Source organism: Petaurus breviceps, unplaced genomic scaffold (assembly GCF_028583685.1).
Source record: "Petaurus breviceps papuanus isolate PSGF00001 unplaced genomic scaffold, PetGlider_PUasm1.0 220, whole genome shotgun sequence".
NCBI classification, from domain to species: domain Eukaryota; kingdom Metazoa; phylum Chordata; class Mammalia; order Diprotodontia; family Petauridae; genus Petaurus; species Petaurus breviceps.
In genome coordinates this window covers 5,179,334-5,199,965 of record NW_027185876.1, presented here as the reverse complement: position 1 = coordinate 5,199,965, position 20,632 = coordinate 5,179,334, and the positions used below count along the sequence as shown (strand labels likewise).

At 41.6% G+C, this 20,632-nt stretch overlaps 1 protein-coding gene across 1 annotated transcript in view; it reads right to left on the bottom strand.

Annotated features, from left to right (window-relative positions):
• MCOLN2 (mucolipin TRP cation channel 2) overlaps positions 1-20,632 on the bottom strand; it is an 85,213-nt gene that overhangs the window by 4,945 nt on the left and 59,636 nt on the right. Inside the window, exons 8-13 of the mRNA XM_069094590.1 lie at positions 18,086-18,198; positions 16,728-16,877; positions 11,877-11,978; positions 11,661-11,783; positions 4,391-4,597; positions 1,279-1,400 (exon numbers count right to left, since the gene is read on the bottom strand). Of these exons, the coding sequence (XP_068950691.1) occupies positions 1,279-1,400; positions 4,391-4,597; positions 11,661-11,783; positions 11,877-11,978; positions 16,728-16,877; positions 18,086-18,198 (817 nt within the window). The remainder of the gene's footprint in view (positions 1-1,278; positions 1,401-4,390; positions 4,598-11,660; positions 11,784-11,876; positions 11,979-16,727; positions 16,878-18,085; positions 18,199-20,632) is intronic.

The following is a 20,632-nucleotide window of genomic DNA, read 5'->3' as shown; positions in this document are numbered from 1 at the left end:
AGGCTAAGAACCCTTGTGCTAAACCAAAGAAAACATTTTTAATACTTAAATTTCATCTCAAAACCCATTTATTCAACTCAATGTAATTCAACCAATACCCTGAAGGCTCTTCTATGCAGTAGACTCTAAGGACAAAGACAAGAACAAGGCAATCCCTGCCCCAAAGGAGCTTGTTATCCAACACTCCACTAACATTATTTTTTAAAGTGCCCTTAAAACACCTCTAAGAAAAAGACACAGAAAATCCCATGTTCTCCACTCTGGTCAAGTGACTCATAAAGTCTATGGTTGGAAGGGACCTCTGGTGTCATCTTCCAGGGGACACAACAAACCCATGTTCCCAATCTTGACCAAGTGACTCAAGATCTATGGTTGGAAGGGACCTCTGGGATCATCTTGCTAAAAAGGGGCTACAGCAAACCCATCTTCTCAACCTTGGTCAAGTGGCTCATAAAGTCTATAGTAGGAAGGAATCTTTGGGATCATCTTGTCCATTTACAGTTTAGCTGGCTAGGGCTGGAGAATGCAGAGAATAGGGGAAAGCAGACCTTCCCAGTAAGGAATTAAACCAACCATATCTAGACCACTCCTCTCATTTTACAAATGAGGAAACTGAGGCCCAGAGAGGTGAAGTGATTTGTATAGGGTCACATAAGCAGAAATGGGATTCCAAGGTCATCTGACTCCAAATCCTGCTTCTTTCACTGCGCCAAAACTGCCTTCCAAGTCCTTCTGCCTCTCATCTTTATGCCTTTACACAAGCTATCCCCATGCCTGGAATGCTACCCCTCCTGGAGCCTCTATATCTCTTGGAGGTTCAGCTCAATTGTCACATTCGATTTCCCCAGGTACTAGTGTGATTACTACCCTTTCCCTCCTCCTCTAAATGAATTAATCTGTATATTTTTTATTTGCTTAACTATGCACTTTTTTCCTCTCCAGCAGAACATCAGCTTCTCCAGGGCAAGAACCGTGTCATTTCTGTCTTTGTATCTCCAGAGCCCAGCACAGTACTTGGAAGGTATTAGGAGTTTAATAAATATTTGTTTGATTGAAATGAATTCAACTTGACTGTTTATACAGTACCACAATGTCCTATCTCATAATAAGAGAGAGTCATTTTCGAATGTGCCTGGGAGAAAAAGAAACTGAAGATTCCCTGGAATTCATTATTTTCCAAGCACGACTTTAGCCTTGGCACAACCTCTTTAGACCAAGAGAAAAGTCTTCTGGCAACACCCAAGGGCATCTGTGAGTCAAGGAAATGGCAGTACCCACCTCTGACAGCAGCAGAGAAAGGTCATGGGGGTGTGGGCTCGTCTCTGGTGCTCTTCACTGCCACTGCATTCCTTTAAGAATTCCTGAAGGTCCGTTAGAGGAAAGCCATTCTGTTGGTATTTCTTTAAAAAGCACATAATGATGTTACCTTATTTATAGAGAGTGAGAAATCATTCCCATTGTCAATAGTCCAAAGTCACCTAAGCTAGAATAGAGCTCTCCCACACTAGGAACAGAGATGCAAGAGCTGATACTAAGTTGAATTAAGCTGTCACTACAGGAACAGAGAAGGCAGAGCCACCATAGAAACCAAGATACAAATGAAAATAAAAATCCAAGAGAGAAAGGGAGGGAAGTAACTCTTTAAAATTAGATATGCATATTGGAGTGCTCCATAAACTATGAAGGGCTATAAGGTATTAGGATCAAGCCATGTAACCTTGAGCAAGTTACTTAACCCCGATTGCTTAAAAAAAGGTATTAGGATCAAGATGGATAATAATAAAACTTTCTATAGACCAATCATAATCTACCTGCCTTCCTTCCTTCCTTCTTCCCTCCCTCCTTTTCTTCCACCCATCCATCCATCCCTTCCTTTCTCCTTCCCTTTTTCAGTCCATTCATCCCTTCCTTCTTCTCTACAACAATCCCTCTCTCCCTATTTTAGTTGTTTAGATAACTTTTCATCCATTCTTCCTTCTCTTTCCTTCGTCTTCCTCCTTCCCTTCCTCCATTTTCCCATCTATCCCTTCCTTTCATCTATTCTTTCCTTCTTTCCCCCCTTCTTCCCTTTTCTTGAATTGTTTATGTAAAATATTCCCCCACCCCTAGGGATCACCTACATATCTGCCCAAATCCTGTACTTTTTCAGAGGTGAAAGATAGAGCCCCCTGAAAGCAGGCTTAATGAAGGTAGATTGCTCCATTCAACTTTCATGTACTTCTGCCTCCACCATGCCAGCCCCTGATCTCCTTATGTTCAATGGAAGCTCCTAGGAGTGACCTGCATCAATCTTTCAGCTTGGAATACTTTTAGGAACATTTCAGCTTCAAAGATTCATTCTCTAGAATTAGAGCAGGTAGCTATTATCTCCCACACAAGCGCTCACTCTTGTTATTAAAGCAAATTGTAGTTGACGCTAATGTGAAGATGACGATTTCACTAATCTCCTTGTACACATGATTGCTGATTAGAGTTTCTCAATGAAGTTAACTTTCCAGGTGTCACGGCTCAGATGGGAAAAGGATACTGAACAGGAGAGGGGTTGGAACTCTCCACCTCTTCCCAGACAATGGCATTACATCTCAAGTGGGTCTCCATGGACAATGAATCTCATCATCTGAAAAATGAGTTTCCACAGAAATACCATCTGCTGTTAAGCCAACATCACTATAAACACAGTGAGATAGAGAGATAGCACTCTTGAAATTCTTCAGACTAGCTCAATCTTGACCTGAAAGATAACATCTATCCTCAAATCCCAGAATCTCTGAGTTGGAAGGAGCCTCCAATGTCCTCTAGAACAACTCATACCTGAATAAGAAAGAATTCTCTACATTTTTGACAAGTGGTCACCTAGCCTTCACAAATATCCAGAAGGAGAAAATCACTATCTCTTGGGGCAGTTCATTCTATTTGAAAACAACTCTAAATGTTTTTTTAACAAGTATTTATTATCTCTCCCTCTCATTGCTCCCAAACACAAACACATACATATGTATATGTGCATGTATCCTCATAACAAACATATATAATCTAGCAAAACAAATTTCTAAATCGGCCACATGCAAAAATGTCTTATTTTTAATTTTAAGTCCATCACCCCTCTGGTAGGAAGTAAGGGGCATAATTTCATCTTCATTACTCTGGATTTGTGGCTTATCATTCACAACTCTAATTGTTTTCCTTAGACCAAACTAAAATTTGCCCCTCTACAACTTCTATCCATTGCTCCTGGTTCTGCCCCTGTGGTCAAGCAAAATATCTACCAAAAAGGTTCCCTTCCTCTTAAAAAAGGTTTTTAAGAAGAGACTGGATGACTATTTGCTGTCTATTATAGTAGGGATTCCTTTCAGGTATGGCCTGAAGGTCCCTTTCAAATTCTGAATTCTTTGATTCTGTCTAATCCCTCTTCCATATTAATCCTCCAAATATTTGACTATAGCTATAATGTCTTCCCCCTAAATCTTCTCTTAATCAGGTTAAAAACCCTCAGTTGCTTCATTTGATCCTTATTTGACATGACCTCAAGACTTTTCAGCCCACTGGCCACTCTTCTGGATGCTCCCTAGCTTAGTAATGTTTTTCCTAAAATATAGCATCCAACACTGAACAAATTATTCCAGATGGGAACTGTCTACCCCTCTAGCTCTGGAACCACGAACAATGATCAACTAAACTCTGGCACTGTGCCTGGATAGGGTGTGTCAATCTCTGGAAACCATCTTATCCAAGTCAGAATTAGCTATACAATACAATGTTACATGACAAATTTTAAGTGTCTTACCTAAACTTTCTATCCCTCCCCCAGCACAGTACTCTGTATACAACAGATGCTTAACAAGTTTTTATTAATTTACCCACTGGAAATTAAATAATAGGAACTGCTTGTCTTACTCAATTTTAAGCAAACCTTTAGGGCTAAGTACCTTTGGATGTCCTTTAAGAAAAGAAAGAAAATCACATGTATTTTGAAGTCATCTGTCAAAGGATGCTCATACAACATTACTGTACACAAATAAGTGTCTAGTATTTAGCTCACAAGTAGCCATATCCAGCTCTATCTGAACTGATTACTAGAATGTCACCATCTTAGTTTGTTTTGCTGCAGGATGAAAATCCAGTTCCCTTTCAAATCTGAACATGAGATTACATATTACTGCTGCTCTGAAAATTTACCTCCCTGGGGCTTCTGTTACATTATCTAGAAAACAAAGGGGTTGAACAAGATGAGCTCTAAGAAGCTTTCCAACTCCCACTCTGTAATTCTATGCTTCCCCCTCCCTAACCAGTGTGCCCTGTAGCCACACAACACTGCCCCCCAAAAGAAAACGTGTACCATTTATTGGGGAAAAAAAGATTGAATAATTGATTAAGATAAATAACAATTTACCTTAATGGTGTCATAGGAGTCTGTGATAAGTGCAATGAAGAGACTGAGAATCATGTATATAAAAAGGCTGATGAAGGAATATAAATACACGCGACTAAAAAGCCACACCAAGATGCTCTTTTGCTGGATTTGAGCGAAGGTTGCAAACATGTCGTCACCATTCACCAGAGAAAACAAACATTCGGCCACTGTGCTCAGGTCTTCAAACTTGTTTGGGGTAGGGAGGGGAAGAAAGAATAGGAGAGGTTTTAATTTCCAGAGTCCATTTGTACAGTAGGAAAAGTAGCTCAGTTTTGTTTTTAAAACATTGGGAACTCAGAAATCTACTGGCAATGACAACACATTGGCTTCTACCCAACCATACGTATGTTTCTGATTGGTGATACCAGCTTGGGTCCTTTCCTACGTTATTGGTAGCACTTCCTGGCTGTTCAGATAGCTGTTATTGATGGAAAGAAAATCTATAGGTCCAAGGGTTAAAATACTAGATACAAAGTGAAATATGATCATACTATTTGGAAAACAACAAGGTTCCATTAGGTGAGATAATTCAGTTCTTCTTTCAGAAGCCTATTAGTCCAAAGGAGGAATCTCCCCAAACCTCTGCACTCATTATCTCTTCTCCTACTTAAAAACATGCAATGACTCTCTAATCGTTAATAAACAAGCCCAGACTTCTCTGCTAGGCTTTTCAAGCCCTTCAGTAATCTAGTCCCCATTTAGTCACTCAAATTCATTTATGCATTTATTGCCCACTCAAATTTATTTTTAAAAGAAAGTTTTTTTTTAAAAATATGAACTGCATTTAATCAACATCAATATTTCAACACACAAGAAAAAAAGAATAAAGAAGATTGTGCACAAAATTATAAAACTTCTGTTCAAAAATTTCCCTGTTTATGTCTTCCTGACCTTTTTTGTTCTAAGTCACTGCTGACTGTTTCCCTCAACACTTTTACCTCAGTTGGGACAATCATATGGTTTCCCTGTTGTTCTCCACCTTAAAAGCCACCCTCTTGCTCTGCCATCCAAATCTTGACTATCTTCAAGTCTTAACTCTCTTTATCTACTCTAGAAAGCATTCCCTGGCTTCCTTCAGTCCATTCTTATTTCTCTTTGTTGTAGTCTTCCACATTTTATCATATGCTATAGCAAATATTTTTCTAGATTATTTCATAACTTTTATCTCACCAATCTGGATAGAGTGTTAGCAACAGGAGGGGGCAAAACTATATCCCATATTTTTTTCACTGGGACAAAAAAGTGCAGCAGGGACTAGCCTCAATACTTATTGATTTAGACTAGTCTTTTGTTGTCTGAGTATTAAGATAATAAGCTTTAGAGCCAGAGGAAAGATTGGAAATCAGCTAGACAAGTCCTCTTCATTTTACAGATAGAGGAAAGTAAAGTCCACAGAGGTTTACTGAATTACCCTATGAATCCAAACCCAATGCTCTCCTTCCCCTTGATTACATTATGCACAAATAAAGAGCCAGAATTAAAACCCAATAGCCAAGTAAAATAGCAGAAAAGCAAGGGTACCCCAGATCCTTTGGAGTCAAGCAATGCTGGGGTAAATCTTGCGTAGGACCCAAGGGAAATACGTAAAGTGCAATCTGCCAATAAAATAAGAAATAGATCTCTTTCTGACCTGCCTCTTAATTCTACCTCCCTCTCCAACACACACACATTGGTTGGATCCTAGGGTTTTTACATAAATTTTGTATCTTTCTCTACCTTTTGTATACAAAGCTAAAGGCCTCTGGCCCTTGAGCTGTAGGGAAGTATAACTGATGGGTCCATATTTTTCTATCTCCCACTGAACAGAGAGAGAATCTGAGTCCTAGGCACTGGACTTGGAGCCTGGGGAGACACAGAATCCCTGCTATTGTGACCCAGAGGCATTTGTGGCTTGGCTAGTTAGGGTTAGGGTAGTCTGACACCATGGCAAATTCTCCCACAGAGGGATCAGATCAGACCAAAGTCATGCACCTCATTAACAATGACTCCAACCAGCCAAGCTAACCAGGACTTCTGCTAACGAGCCAGAGGGCAGTGTTAAAGAAACACACACACACACATGGGAATGCACCAGTAAGCAAGCCATTTAACAATGTGCAAATTTTTATTTAACAGTAAAAAGGTCAGAGCTTACAGAGCAAATCATTTCCATTCCCACCATGGGCCCTGAGCCAGTGAATTTAAAAGAGTTTTCTGTAGTTGTCAATCATCACTGGACAGCTCCATCAATAAGTCATGTTTATTTCCTGGAACTCCATCAAGATCGAGCCAATCAGTGCTCCTAATTGCAGTAACTCAAGAAAATCCTAGGCTTCATAGAATGTCCAGAATTGCAAGCATCCTAGGCCTGTCTGGTAAATAGCAGTAAAAGGACACTGATTGGGTCGGAATGGAGGTCGGTATCAAATTCATTCCTCCTCTTTCTTCCGCATTAATTAAGGCACAGTTAAATTGGAAAGCATTAAAGAGATTTATACTCATGAAGCCTCCCATCCTCGGTGTGTGTTTAAGACTTATCTCACCCCACCTATCGGCTGTAGAGAGCAAAGCCCCAATAAGGTACAGACGAAAGGCCCCCACTCTCTGTCATTTCATGCACTGTTACCGAGGGATCTCATGCTGACAGCAGAAGGATTGGGGAGCAGGAGCCAATTTCTGCAGCCAATTTCCTTGTACTGGGGGGTGGGAGGGGAGGATTCTCATGATAACAAGTAGATTTTTATTTTCTTCTTTTTCAAATATACAGAATTTGGAAGGACAAAGCCCTGTCTGACATGCTTTGGGGGTGTGAGAACTACTTCTTATAATCTATAATATACTCAGGAGCACTGTTTGGGTCCCAAGGGATGTTTCCTTAAAGGCTGGGTCAGATGATGGCACCATTCACAAGGCTCTAACATTCCACCCCCTCCACCCACCCACCCAAGCTACAGAACAATGAGAGAAACCCAAGTATGTGGACTAATGAATGACATTGCTTGCATGATTGAGCCAGAATTACTAGTCATTACTATCACAAGCCTACCTCCAAGATCTCTCAGGTCCATTCCAACATTCACATTCTATGGTTGTATGACTCAGACTGGCTCCTAGCCAGTGGGCAGTAAAGGAAGGCACACAGGGCAGATGAAGATCTTTTACCTTAACTCAATTTTGGTTCCAATACCAGCTCTGGGGACCTTGAACCATAGTGTCCAGCTAGCGAGCAATTTTATTTTGGTTTATTTTTTTTTTAAAGACTGGGTACAGGGCTGGAGAGGGGCTTAACTAGAGGGAGCAGAAAGCTTTGAGTAAAGAAGTCATCTGTATTCAAACAACAACTCTGCCCATCACTGGGCAAACAGCTTCACTTTCTTGGACCAGGTTCTAAAAGTGATGAGAACCTGTCAACCACAATCACTTTCATCTGACCCTCCCTCTGTACTCACACAAGCACCAGTTCATCACTTCTCACCTAAGCTCCCAATGTTGGCCCCCTTTGCTGGTGTCCTTGCTTCAAAAATCTTCCCCTCCCTTCCATCCCTTATAGAGCTGCCAAAGTGACATTCATGAATCAAAGTGTAGGCTATGTTTGCCCCTGCTGCTCTTAAGTTCATTGATTTGGGAAGGATGGGTACTTTAGAGGTCATTGAATCCAACTCACATTTTACAGATGAGAAAACTTTGAATCCCAGTTGGCATCCAAACCTCCACATTGACACCAAATCCCCTGCTGTTCCCACTGTATCAAGCTGTCTCCAGGATTAAATACATACCCCTAGTTTGGCATTCAAAACCCTTCCCAGTATGACTCTAGTCTCCCTTTCTGGCTTTATTGTAATACTTCATGCACTTTGTGTACTCTAAGTAAGCAAACTAGTTTACCTGTTCTCCCCTGTTCATGATGTTCCCCACCCCTAGGAGGCAGGTCTTGTTCATCTCAACCTCTCAGACCTCTAGCTTCCCTAGAGATTCAGTTCAAGTATCTCTTTCCCATTATTTTGTATTTCCTTTCTATGTATCTTATATTTATACTTATATGAGTGTTTTGCCTAGGAGAACATAAGCTCCTTGTGGACAGGCACAATTTCCTTTTTTTCTCTGTATCCAGAGCCCCTGGAACACTGCTTGGCACATACAAGTATCTAACAAATGCCTGCCACATGAGTGAGTGAATGAGCAGGTCATAAGCCTTTGAGGACAGGAACAGTTTTGGTTCTGCCCTTGTATTCAGGTTGTTTGGCAACATGGTAGGCACAAAGCAGGCATTTAATAAATGCTCCTTGAAATGAATTGCTGAGTAATAACCACAGGACACCCTAAAAACATAAAGCTGAATGAAAATATAAGGTTGAATAATTCAAGATGTGGTTTCAGAGAACCTCAGTCACTTTTCCAGTTTTCTGTGCCCAGACATCTTGGTCTTGGAAGGATTTTGGTGCCAAAGTACATTAGTTCCAAAGCAAAGAGTCAGCAAGAAGGAGGGAGTCCATCCTGGCTTCTCTTCAACTGAATCACTGAAGTTCAGGGTCAGTGGAGAGAAGGTCAAGAGATGGATGTAGAATTCCTGTTATTGGCTGAATGGTGGCCCAAAGGATAGCCTTCCCAATTCCTTTCCCTCTTGCTTCATTGTCAAGCATCCACTGTCAGGGCTAGGGCTATTTTACATTAATTCATGAAAGGGCCTTGGGGCTAATCTCCTTAAAGGTTTCTGGAAAACTCTTTAGCTCAAACAGATACTTGGTGATTTTCTCAACTTGTATTTGTACTGGTAGGGACATTTCTAAATATCTTATTTTAAGCTTGGTTAACACAGGGCAGAAAGTGGTAACAGTCTAGTGATGCCCTACAGTAGTCACTGATCCCTTTTACCAAGTCCTTCACCCAAGGGTGCTCACCTCACAAAATGGCATGAGCTAAAAGGTATGAATACCATACCTAACTAATCACCTCCCTAGGCTTCCACATTGGGTAGCCAGTGGGAGGAATAGGAGAGATGCTTAACTCCTCAGGTTTTCCTCCAGGGGTATGCAGTGAGTGAATGGGGAGAGTTGATGGGGAAAAATAAAAGGGAATATCAGGTACAATCAAGCCCAGGGAGCTTCTTAGGCATCACTCAGGCCAGGAAAAGGATGGAAATGATCGAACCAAAACAAATTAATCCCATTCTCCTGTCAAAGAGGAAGCCTGGCCAAATACTCAAGGAAACCAAAAACCTGTGGTTATGTGGTTTTATAGCTACTGTTGAAAAGTGAAATGGAGATCTTGGAGGATGTCAAAGCAAATGAAATTTGGAAACTTTCAGCCCTGAGATTCTGTGATTATACTCCAAAATAATTGGAGTAGATTTGGGGACAGGGGCCAGAGGGAAGAGAAAGCAGGCAGTAACATTTTAGAGGCAAAAAGGAGACAGCAACCCCAATCCTCTGCTCCCTTCCCCCACTTCCACTCTGGGGTCTCTGAGCCAGGGACTGCATTGATGACTCCAGAATGCACCAAAACCAAGCTGCAGGGCTCAGTAGAGAATTCCATGAAGAGCAACATTGCCCTCTAGTGGCATTTGGAACTAGAGGCTCATTTTTTTTTTAAACTGCATTTGTGGGGGCCAGGAGAAAAATTAATGTGAATTTTTCCGATGACTAATATACTGAGTTCTCTAAGTCAGAGAAGGCTTACCAGAAAGTAATCTACAAGCATCAGTCATCTTTTTAATTTACTTGTACCAGTCATCTTTTTAATTTCCCTGTACCAAGCCATCTTTCAAAGCAGAGGCATGAAGTTGGATGAGCAAGAGAAAACCCAAGGCATGACTCTAGAAGTCATTTCTTAAAGGCTGTTCAAGCCTGGAGGGTTGCTAACCATCCCAGGACAGCCTAAATGGGACATTTAATAGGGCCAGCAGTCACAGGGTGACGGGTTCCAGGGCTGATTTATTTACAGGACAGGGACCAAATTTTGCTTCTTTGAAAAGGGAAGCTGAGGAGAGCTGCACACCAAGAACCAAAAAGCTATTCATATGTCTTGGGCAATAACTGAATCTGGAGCTACACAGAGAGTTCTCCTGGTAACTTTAAGAACATTAGCTCTGGGGTCTAAGGGACGGGATTAAAATCCTGCCTTTGACTTTTCCAGCCTGTGTGATTTTGATTAAGTCCATCTACCCCACCCCTCCAAGCCTCAGTTTCCTCATATGGAAAATGAGCTAGCCTCTGAGGTTGATCCAGCTCAGAATCTGTGAATGTACTAAGACTATGATCCCTTTTGGTTTTCTTTCCAAGGAGAGACTTAGAAGTCAGGAAGACCTGAGTTCAAATCCCACTTAATTCTAGTGATATGGCCATGGGCAAGCCACAACATCTCTGAGTCATACAGAAAATATGTATGGAAAGTAGAAGTGGAAAGTGATGGCCTCTCCAGGTCCTTCCAGTCTTAGTCCTAAGTACCAATGACCCTCATCGATGGCTTTGTTGGAGCAAAACAGAATCCTAAGGAAAGTACACACTATCAAGCAAAAGCCACACACCTCTTTAGGTTGTAGACAAGAGTAGGAAGGAGACAAAGTCTCATTTCCTGTCTCAAAAGCTGCAAATCCTATCTTCAGGGGTTCACGCTAGGCAATAAGCTCTAAGCATAGCTGTGAAATCTCCACAATCATATTGACTTATGCACTATATCAATTTAAAGTTCAGATACCAATCTTTAATAAGACACCGAAATTAAACTGTGACCACAAGCACCTATAAAGATAAGGCATATTAGTACTTCATAGTCTAAATCTCATACAATCAGAACAAAGCTGCCACATCACTGATACCCAGTTTAACTCAGATGCCAATCCTAATAGTTAATAAAACAAATTAAATAAAAATTAAAATCCAAGACTAGTGTAATTTCTCTTGCTGGATTTTACTTTTTACTGTAACAACCTCTTGTCCAAATATCCTTGGCATTCAATGGCCAACAGTTAATATTAGACTCCTTAAGCCGGCCCCAGACTGCTATGAAAGATTCCCCCACCCTCACCCCCTGCCACCTCACCCCCTTTGTAATTCCTATTTCCATATCTCTTGGTTTCTTCAATATCCTGCAAGGGGAAAAAATAAAGCTTATAACATGAGCGTTTGGAGGCTGGAGGTGGGGAGGGAATACTCTAGCCCAGCCTCCATCTATCATATCAACTCTTGACTAAGGGTCCTGGTGCTTTTAGTATGGGCCCACTGATGAAAGAGAGTAAGGAGGGAAAACAAGGGATGGAGCCCTGCCCACATACCTTCTCATGGTAGGGTCCTATGACAATCCAGCCACAGAAAGTGTACCCCAGGTAAATCATCCCAGCACAAGCACAGAACCGCAGAACTTTGGGCAACGAGGCCTGCATCGTCAAAATGAGTACCTAAAGGCCCAGAAGTAATGCTCAGTGGGGTTAAAGCTCCATTAACCACCCCAAACCCAACCAAAGGCTGGAACCTGAGTCAGGTAGACTTACATTGTATGTCTGGAAATAACCCAAATATCTGATGACTCCGACCCAAGCAAACAAAGTGGATGTCCCAAGCAAAATGCTGCAGAGGTCATAATTTGTAAGATTCTAACACATAGAGGAGAGAAAAAAACAACAAACCAAAAACAGATATGAGTGAAAGACTTTATTCTATAAAAGAAATCATTTGCCCAGTGAAGATCACCAGCTTTACTTATGTTTTGAGTTGGAAGGGGATTCAGAAATCACTTGGTCCAAATTACTCCTTCACTGGGGGCACCTAGGTTGTGTCACAGTGAGCAAAGCTCCAAACCTGAAGTCAGAAAGATTCATTTTCCAAAATTCAAATCTGGCCTCAGATACTTGCTAGCTGTATTACCCTGGGTAAGTCACTTTACCCTGTTTGCCTCAGTTCCTCATCTGTAAAATGAGCTGGAGAAGGAAATGGTGACCCACTCCAGGACCTTTGCCAAGAAGACCCCAAATGGGGACACGGAGGGTCAATCATGACTGAAGAACAACTCTCTTACTGCATGGATAAGGAAAGAGGCCCCCAAAGTCCAGCTAGTAGGGCACAGAGCCAGGATTTGAATGCGGGTCTTGACTTCAAATCTAAATCCAGTGCTTTCTAAATGACAAAATGAAGTAGATTTACCAAGTAATTATAAGTAGACTTCTCCCAGGGTTTCAGAAATTACTTGTTTCCCTCCAGGCACTGATGTGATTACATGCAATATAAAAGGCTTGGTTCTTTGATTTGGTTTCGTATTTTAAGTAGCTGTTTCTCAGTCCCTTAATGTTTAAAGAAAGTAGTTTGCTTTAGTTTTAAGTGATACACCTAAGAGACATTTACGGCAATCTTGGGCCCTTTAATGCTTAATATAAGGTTTTTTGTTTTGTTTTCACAACATATTTCAGTCCAAACACACACCAATCAAGTAACACGTGCTTACCAAGCATCATTTATGGGCCAGGCTGAGGAATCAAAGACAATGACACAACTTTAGTCCCTGTCCTCAAGGAGCTTCCATTCCATCAGGAGAAATAACATGTAAACATATGCAAACTATACACAGTAAATAGAGGGTGATGGGGTTTTGGCGGGGAGGGGGGAAGGATGGTGGTACTAGTACCTGAGAGAAATCAAGAAAAGCTTCTTGAAGGAGGTGGAAGAGGCGGAGAGGGAATGCCAAACTATTCTAAGGGAGATGGGCATCAGACTGGGATGGGGAGCTACATGCGAAATAGAAGCATTTGTACATGATTACAGAGACAACAGGAAGCAGCTACATGTAGTTCCTTGGTGGGGGCAATCTGCCTACAGTCAAACTTTTTCTTTAGAAATGTCATTTTGACAGCTTGGTGAAGCATAGATTGGAAGAGGAAGAGGTAAGAAGGAGGAAGACCAATGGAAGGGTCTTCTGACTGGAATCAGAGTAGACAGGTCAGGATTTTAAGAGCAAGGAAGAACCTTTAAAAATTTCCAACATCTTTATTCCAGAAATGAGGAAGCAGCTCTAGAGAATGCTGTTTGGCATTCAAAGCCCTTCATAACTTAGTCCCCTTCTACTTTTTTGGCATTCAGAGCCCTTCATAACTTAGTCCCCTTCTACTTTTCCAGTCTTCTTACACCTTACTCCCTGATTGGTAATCTTCCATACAGTGACACCTGACCTCTAACTGTTCCCACAAACAAGATATCCCACCATTTGGCTCCAGGCATTTTCTGTCCCCCATGTCTAGGATGCTCTCCCTCCTCCACCCTGCCTTCTATTAACCTCTTCGACTTCTGATTTTCCTTAACTCCAGTTAATTATCTCTATTAATTATTTCCCACTTATCCTATATACAGACTGCTCTGTATGTATTTGCTTACGTGTTGTCTCCTCCAGTAGACTGCAAGCTCTGTGAGGGCAGGGGCTCTCTTTTGCCTCTTTTTGTATGTGCTTAATAGCTGTTTATTGATTAATTGATTGATTGATAAAGAAGGGAAGAGACCTGTCCAAAGTCATGCAGGTGATTGCTAGGTTTTGTCAATGATCAGATTGCAGGATATGGGGCATGTACAATGGGACTGGAAAAGAGGGTGAAAATTACTGATTTTCAAAAAAAAAAAAAAGGAAATAGAATGGAGTCTATAAAGGTCAAGGAAGTCAATTAAGATTTCTAGCAAAAATATAGAACACAGTAAAAAAGGAATTGGTAATCTATCAGAGCTTTGTCAAGTACCCCACCAGGCAAGTCAGGTCAATAAGCCCTTATTAGGCACTCACCATAGGCCAGGCAGAGTGCTAAATGTTGGGAATGTAAATGTAACAGAAAGACAATCTCTGCCCTCAAGGAGCTTATATTTGAATATGGGAGAACACTATATGTAAACAAACTGAAAAGCAGTGGAGGGAAAGAGCTACTATATTCTCTACTGTGAATGCAGCTTGGTGTTTAGTTTAGGGGTCACAGTTTTAGGAAAGATATTGATTATATGAAGGGCATTAAAAGGAGAGCAACCAGGCTGAGACCAGGAAGGGTCTCAAATATGAGGACAGCTCAGCAAACTGCATGGCCCAGTACCTGGGACATGGTAGGGGCTTAGTAAATGTTTGTTGATTTGACTGCTGAAGTCAAAACAACATGTTGAAGGAACAAAGTGGCTTGCCATTTCCTTCTTCAGCTCATTTTACAGATGGGGAAATGGAGGCAAACAGGGTTAAGTGACTTGCTCAGGGTCACATAGCTAATAAGTGCACGAGGCTGGATTTGAACTCAGATCTTCCTGACTCCAGGCTCAGCACTCTATCCACTGTACCAACTAGCTGCCCTGACATTTAGAACTGACCAAAAAATGAAATGGACTGCCTTGAGAGGGAGTGAGCTTCCCTTTCCTTAGAGGGTATTCAAACAAAGTTTGGATGGTCACTTGTTGAGTGGGTTATATGGAAGGTCCTGTCTCAGGTAGTGGCTGAACTGGATGGTTGCTGAGATCCATTCTGCTTCTGAAGTCCTGTCCATCAATAGCAGCAGTGACTCACTAGTAATACCCAGTCCCCATGCAGTAATACACCAGCTTTGGTTTTCAGTCCAAACACATGTTAAATGCAAAGGACACTGGAAATAGGATTAAAGGCAAGTAATCCAAGTCTAAGGCTTAGAAGAAGCAGCTTCCTTATAGAAAAGGTCCCACTAGGCAGCTGGGAAACCTTATTTACAAATCCTCCAGCCTAGTGAGCCCCCAGTAAATGTTTGCCAAGGATAACAGTAAGGCTGAGTATTAGGGGTTTACCACCAGAGATTATCTTGGCCAATAGCACTGTAAAAAAAAAGCTCTTAATGATGAATTTTCTGCTTGTCCATTTGCCACATTGATCTTATGACTAGTCTTCTGGTGACCACAGAAGACTAGTCATAAGATCAATGTGGCAAATTTCAAGGAAATTTCCCTCCTTCAAGATCCCCAATGGGCCTCGGATTCTTAACTTCCAAAGCACAAATCTTTACTCGCAGGTAAGCTTTGGGGTTTGTAGGACAGAGGGCTTTAGCATCAGGTAATACCTGCTCAAATAAGATAGTATTATAAAGCACTTAGCAGAGTATCTGGAACACAGTAGGTGCTTAAGACATCATTCCCTCCCTTCTTCTTTACTACCCCTTCCTTCCCTTCTTTCTACATCCCTCCCTCCCTCCTTCCTTCCCTTTTCCCTTGTTCCCACCTTCCTTCTCTTTTTTCTTCCTCCCTTCTTATTTCCTTCCCTCCCTCCTTCCTTTTTCCTTCCCTCCCTCCTTCCTTCCCTTCTTTCTCCTTTCCTCCTTCCTTCTTTCCCCTCACTCCCCCTTCCTTCCCTTCTTTCTCCTTCCTTCTCTCCCTCCCTTCTTCCTTCCTTCTCTTCTCCCTCACTCCCTCCTTCCTTCCCTTCTTTTTCCTTCCCTCCCTCCCTTCTTCCTTCTTTCCCTTCTCCCTCTCTCCTTCCTCTCCTTCCCTGGACAAGTTGCCAGGACTCTAAACCATGAGGCTAACTGGACTCAGCTTGCCAAAGTCAAAAACTCAGCGCTCGAATAGCCGCAAGATGCAGTAGAGAAACCCCCTAGAATCTCTCAATAGATTTCACAAGACCTACAAGGGGGCTGGAGTTGAATCCCAGCTCTATTCTTTATTCCTTGTGTGACCTTGAGCACATAACTTCATTTCTCTGACCTGGCTTTGTCCCTTATACAAAGTGGGGGTTGTAGAAGATGACCTCCGAGTTCCCTCCCAGCTCTAAATCTGTGAAGGCCATACAACACAGTAGCAAGAACGTGGGATTTGAAACCAGGGGAGCTCTGCAAACTGTATGATGTTGAACACAACCCTTAACCTCTGTCTGCCTCAGTTTCTTCATCTGTCAAACAAGGCAGTGGGGCTACATGATCTCTAAAGTACCATCTGGTTCTAAATCTCCTATGAATTTGTGTCAGCACAAACTACACAATTCCTTGGTTATATAAGTTTGGTGACAGAGGACAAACTATTTGTGGTTAGCTTCTCCCCAGTAAAGCAGACAGATCTTTGGAGAGCCACTCTTTCTGGGGGAAAATAGACTGCCTTTTCACCAAAAAGCATTCTTCCCACTTCTGGGTCTACTCAGGCGATGCTGCTAAGTACCCAGTGTAATCAGGAGAATATTATTTTCCACAGTGTGTCAACCACTTTATTCTACCTTTCTTAAGAAACCAGAACACAGAAGTGGTTCATTTGTACATATGTGAAGGCAGATTGAATAAAAGAAAGTATTCCAGATAAAGTTACAAGGAGTGTCAGTTTTCAAAATAAAAGTCTATCTGGAATACTAGTTTCAGGGTAACTCAAAATTCACACATTCTCACCTTTGCTTTGATTTCCATTTTTAATATTGATCCAATGATGGTCATTAGGTCACTGATGATCACGAGAATGTACCATCCATTGATAAACTCCCAGCGGTCAGCATCACTCACGCGTCTTTTATATTTCTCCAGGAAGCACCTTATAAATCTCTGTAGCAAACATTTTTAAAGTGTTTCTTACACACAATCTTACCATCTGGGAAGTGGGAGAGAAACTCTGAAAGGTGCTTCAGCCCAGAGGTGTCACTGACAGCATCACAACACTCCCAAGGGAGTCCAATTGAGATTAAAATATAATTAGGAAATATTTAACAAAATAAATACAAATACCATGGAATACACATAATGTTACTATATGGTTTTCTAAATCTTTATGTATGATTTGGTGGGCCCCATTTCTATTCAAATTGGATCCCACTGCTCTGGTCCAGAAAATCATTTGCCAACAAATTTCCCAACTAGACTGTAAATACCCTGAGGTCAAGGATTATGCCCAATGCACTTCTGTCCCCTATAGAACCTTAACATTGTACTAAGCATGGACACATGATTTCAAGGAATTAATGAATGAAATTAAATTTGTGTGCCAAATTGATGTCCCACAGTAACAGACTCTAGCTAACAGAGATCAACTGTAACAGAAGGAAGGCATCATGGTCCAGTAAAAAGGATGCTGGTTTTAGTTAGATCTGGGTTTCAATCTTATTTCTGCCATTTGTGTGACTTTAGACAAGTCCTTTAACTTCCATGGGCCTGGACTTCCTCACATGGAAAATAAAGAAGTTGAATTAGATGATTATAGAATTAGTGGGAAGGGACCTCAGGGGCAATTTAGTACAACTTCATTACACATATGATGATGCCAATGACTTGCCCAAGGTCACATGGGTAGTAAGCAGTGGTGGTGGGATCTGAACTCACTTCCTCTGTCTCCAAAGCTCTTTTCCCCTCTAAGGTCCTTTCCCATTCTAAACCCTATTATAAAGGGAGAACATACACGGTGCAGTATGTTAAGAGGGAGTGAAAGGAGTTGGAGAAGCAGCAACTCTCCAGGAAAGTAGCTCTTCAGGCTCAGGATAAGAGAAAGAGGGAGAAACATACCTTCTGTGGCCTTTTCCCATGAGTTTATTAATTTAAAGGAGCACCAATTATCTGAAAGAACCTCACTCTTCAAAAATCTTTAGTTACTTCCTCCACCCCAGGCTCATTAAATAGCCTGGTAGGGAGGCAATCACTCTCCTCCAGGGATTTAATCCATCTGAGGGACTTCTGAAATAGCCGGATGATGCAACATCAATATTCCATCCTCTGGGCAAACCCAAAGGGAGGGAGGTGAGAATTGAAATGCACCTACTTACTTTTTGCAATCTGAGGGCCAGGATGATGGACCTGGTGCACAGAATAAGGGAAGTAAAGCATCCCACAATAACAAACACATCGAACATCAGGATGTATTGGGTATTTTTCTGACCTGGAAAAAGCAAAAACCCAAAATGTCACCTCTAGGCATATTTTACTGAATATCGATTCTCGATATGCCTGCTGTTCTCTGGCAACTTGGTCTGACACCATTCTTTGAGATGAAAATGATCAATTTTCACAGCTTTTGTAATTTGGTTCCATCCAGTAAAAAACACAAGGCCACCTGAGGTAACAGTTAAAAGCCCACAAGTACAGTCAGAAGACTTAGATTCAAGTCTAGACTCTTGAAACATACTGGCTGTGTGACCCTGAGCAAGTCCCCTTACCCTCCTTCAGTGCCGCCAAGGAACAGTCTAGGGATTTTAAGTCACTAGTGAGTTCCTGATCTGTAGCAGGTAGAGAAAGTCAATCACAGATCCAGACCAAGAAGAACATATTGGATTGTGTCAGGCCCATCTCAACATATTCATTCAGTTGTCTACAAGTCAATGAAAATATCCCCCCATCCAAGCAGGTCTGTATTTTATTTAAACTACACTAGAATCTCCCTTTAACTACCTAAAGTTGAAATTCAATACATGAGGGTCCATCTTGGATGCCACTCAAGGGAAATTTAATTAATGAAACTCTCATAATTCGCATAAGGTATGGGCACAGGGCCATAACACATAATAATGTCTTGGACTTAGCAGATGCTTAATTAATGTGAGGTGGTTTATTTTAATTGAATCAAGTGACAGCATCAGAGTATTTGAGGTTACTGTCTCACTTAGGGGTGCCTCGATACTGGCTGGAAGCTATTTCCTCTACCCAGTTACTTATCTTTATCAATGTTCCATAACTGTTTCTGGGACCCCATTAGGTTAAAAAAATTAAATTTAAAAATAGGCATCTCGCAATCTAACTCTTCCTTGTTTATCACATATTGCTACCTGGGCTCTGTACCTCTCTGATACTCTTTAGGCAATCCTCAGCTTCAATTCTCTGGAGAACATAGTGTTCCATGATCCTAGGCACATAACAACCAAAAACAGTGCACAGGGGAGAGTGCTGAATTTAGTGTCACTAGACCCATGTGGAGGCAGCTAGGTGGTTCAATGATAGAGAACTGGGTCTAGAATTCAAATCAGACACAGCTAACTATGTGACCTTGGGCAGGTCACTTAACCTCTGTTTGCCTCAATCCACTGGAGGAGGAAATGACAAACCACTCCAGTATCTCTGTCAAGAAAACCTCATGGACAGTATGGTCCACGAGGTTATGAAGAGTCAGACACAATTGAATGTGGGCTCTGCCATTTAAACTATGTGACTCAACTTGGGGTCTCCATTTCCCCATCTGCAAAAATAGGGGGGTTGGCCCAGATGATCTCGATAGCTCCTTCTAGCTCTGCTTCTATTGGTCTATAATACTAAGAGAGGAGACCTTTGTTCCAGGGGAAAACTTGGGCTAATCATGTTCCCCATGGGCAATCCATCCATGTCTTGAGCTGCTCCATTATTGGACCCAGCTCACTGTCCACGTCCAGTGTCTATCCAGGCTATGTGGACACATGGATGAGCTCTGTAGGTTGTTTGTTCATTGCTGTGTGGACAGTGAGGCCAAATTCAAATGGACTTCTGGTGGGAGAGGGCCAGACCTCTGACGATGTGGGGCTAAGGAACTCCCAATGTAGAAACTCCTTCCAAGGAGATCAACAATTCAGTCATAGTTACCTAGAACCTGAGAGTTTCCTCAGGCACCAAGGAGGGAGAGATAACTAGCTCTTGGTCTCAAAGCCAATATGTGTCAGAGGCAGGATTTGAATCCAAGGTCCAAAACCCGAAGTGTGCCCTCTTTACGCTCTACCAGAATACCTCTTTCTATAGTAGGGGTTCATGAACTTAATCCTAGTGCTTCCTCTCTATTATTTTCTCTTTATCCTGTATGTAGCTGTTCTTGTCTGCATGTAGTTTCTCATTACATAGTGAACTCCTTAAGGGGAGGGGACTGTTCTTGCCTTTGTGTCTCCAACACTTAACATGGTGCCTGACACATAGTAGGAGCTTAACAAATGCTTCCTGGGTGACTGAACTTGCTTTTAAAAAAATATTTGGGGGACTTGGTTTCTTTTAAAATTTTGTATATTTTCTTTTATGCATTTAAAAGCATCATTCTGAGAAGGGATCCATGGGTTCCACCAAACTGCTGAAGGGGTCCGTGATACAAAAAAAAAAAAAAATGATTAAGAATCCCTGCTGTTGGTTAACATTTAGGTGCCATTTTGATCTGCCAAATCAAATGCTATTTTGTAGTCAGACAATAATCACAGCAGGATCTGGTATTTCCTGAACTTCTCAGACAACTGTGTATTGATAAAGGTCAGCTATGGAATACTACTCATGAAAACCTGCCTGTTCCCTTCTTGTACATTCATCAACGGAACCCTCATATGCATGGAGATGACTCTCCTAAGAATTTTATAGAATGGAAAGCAGACACA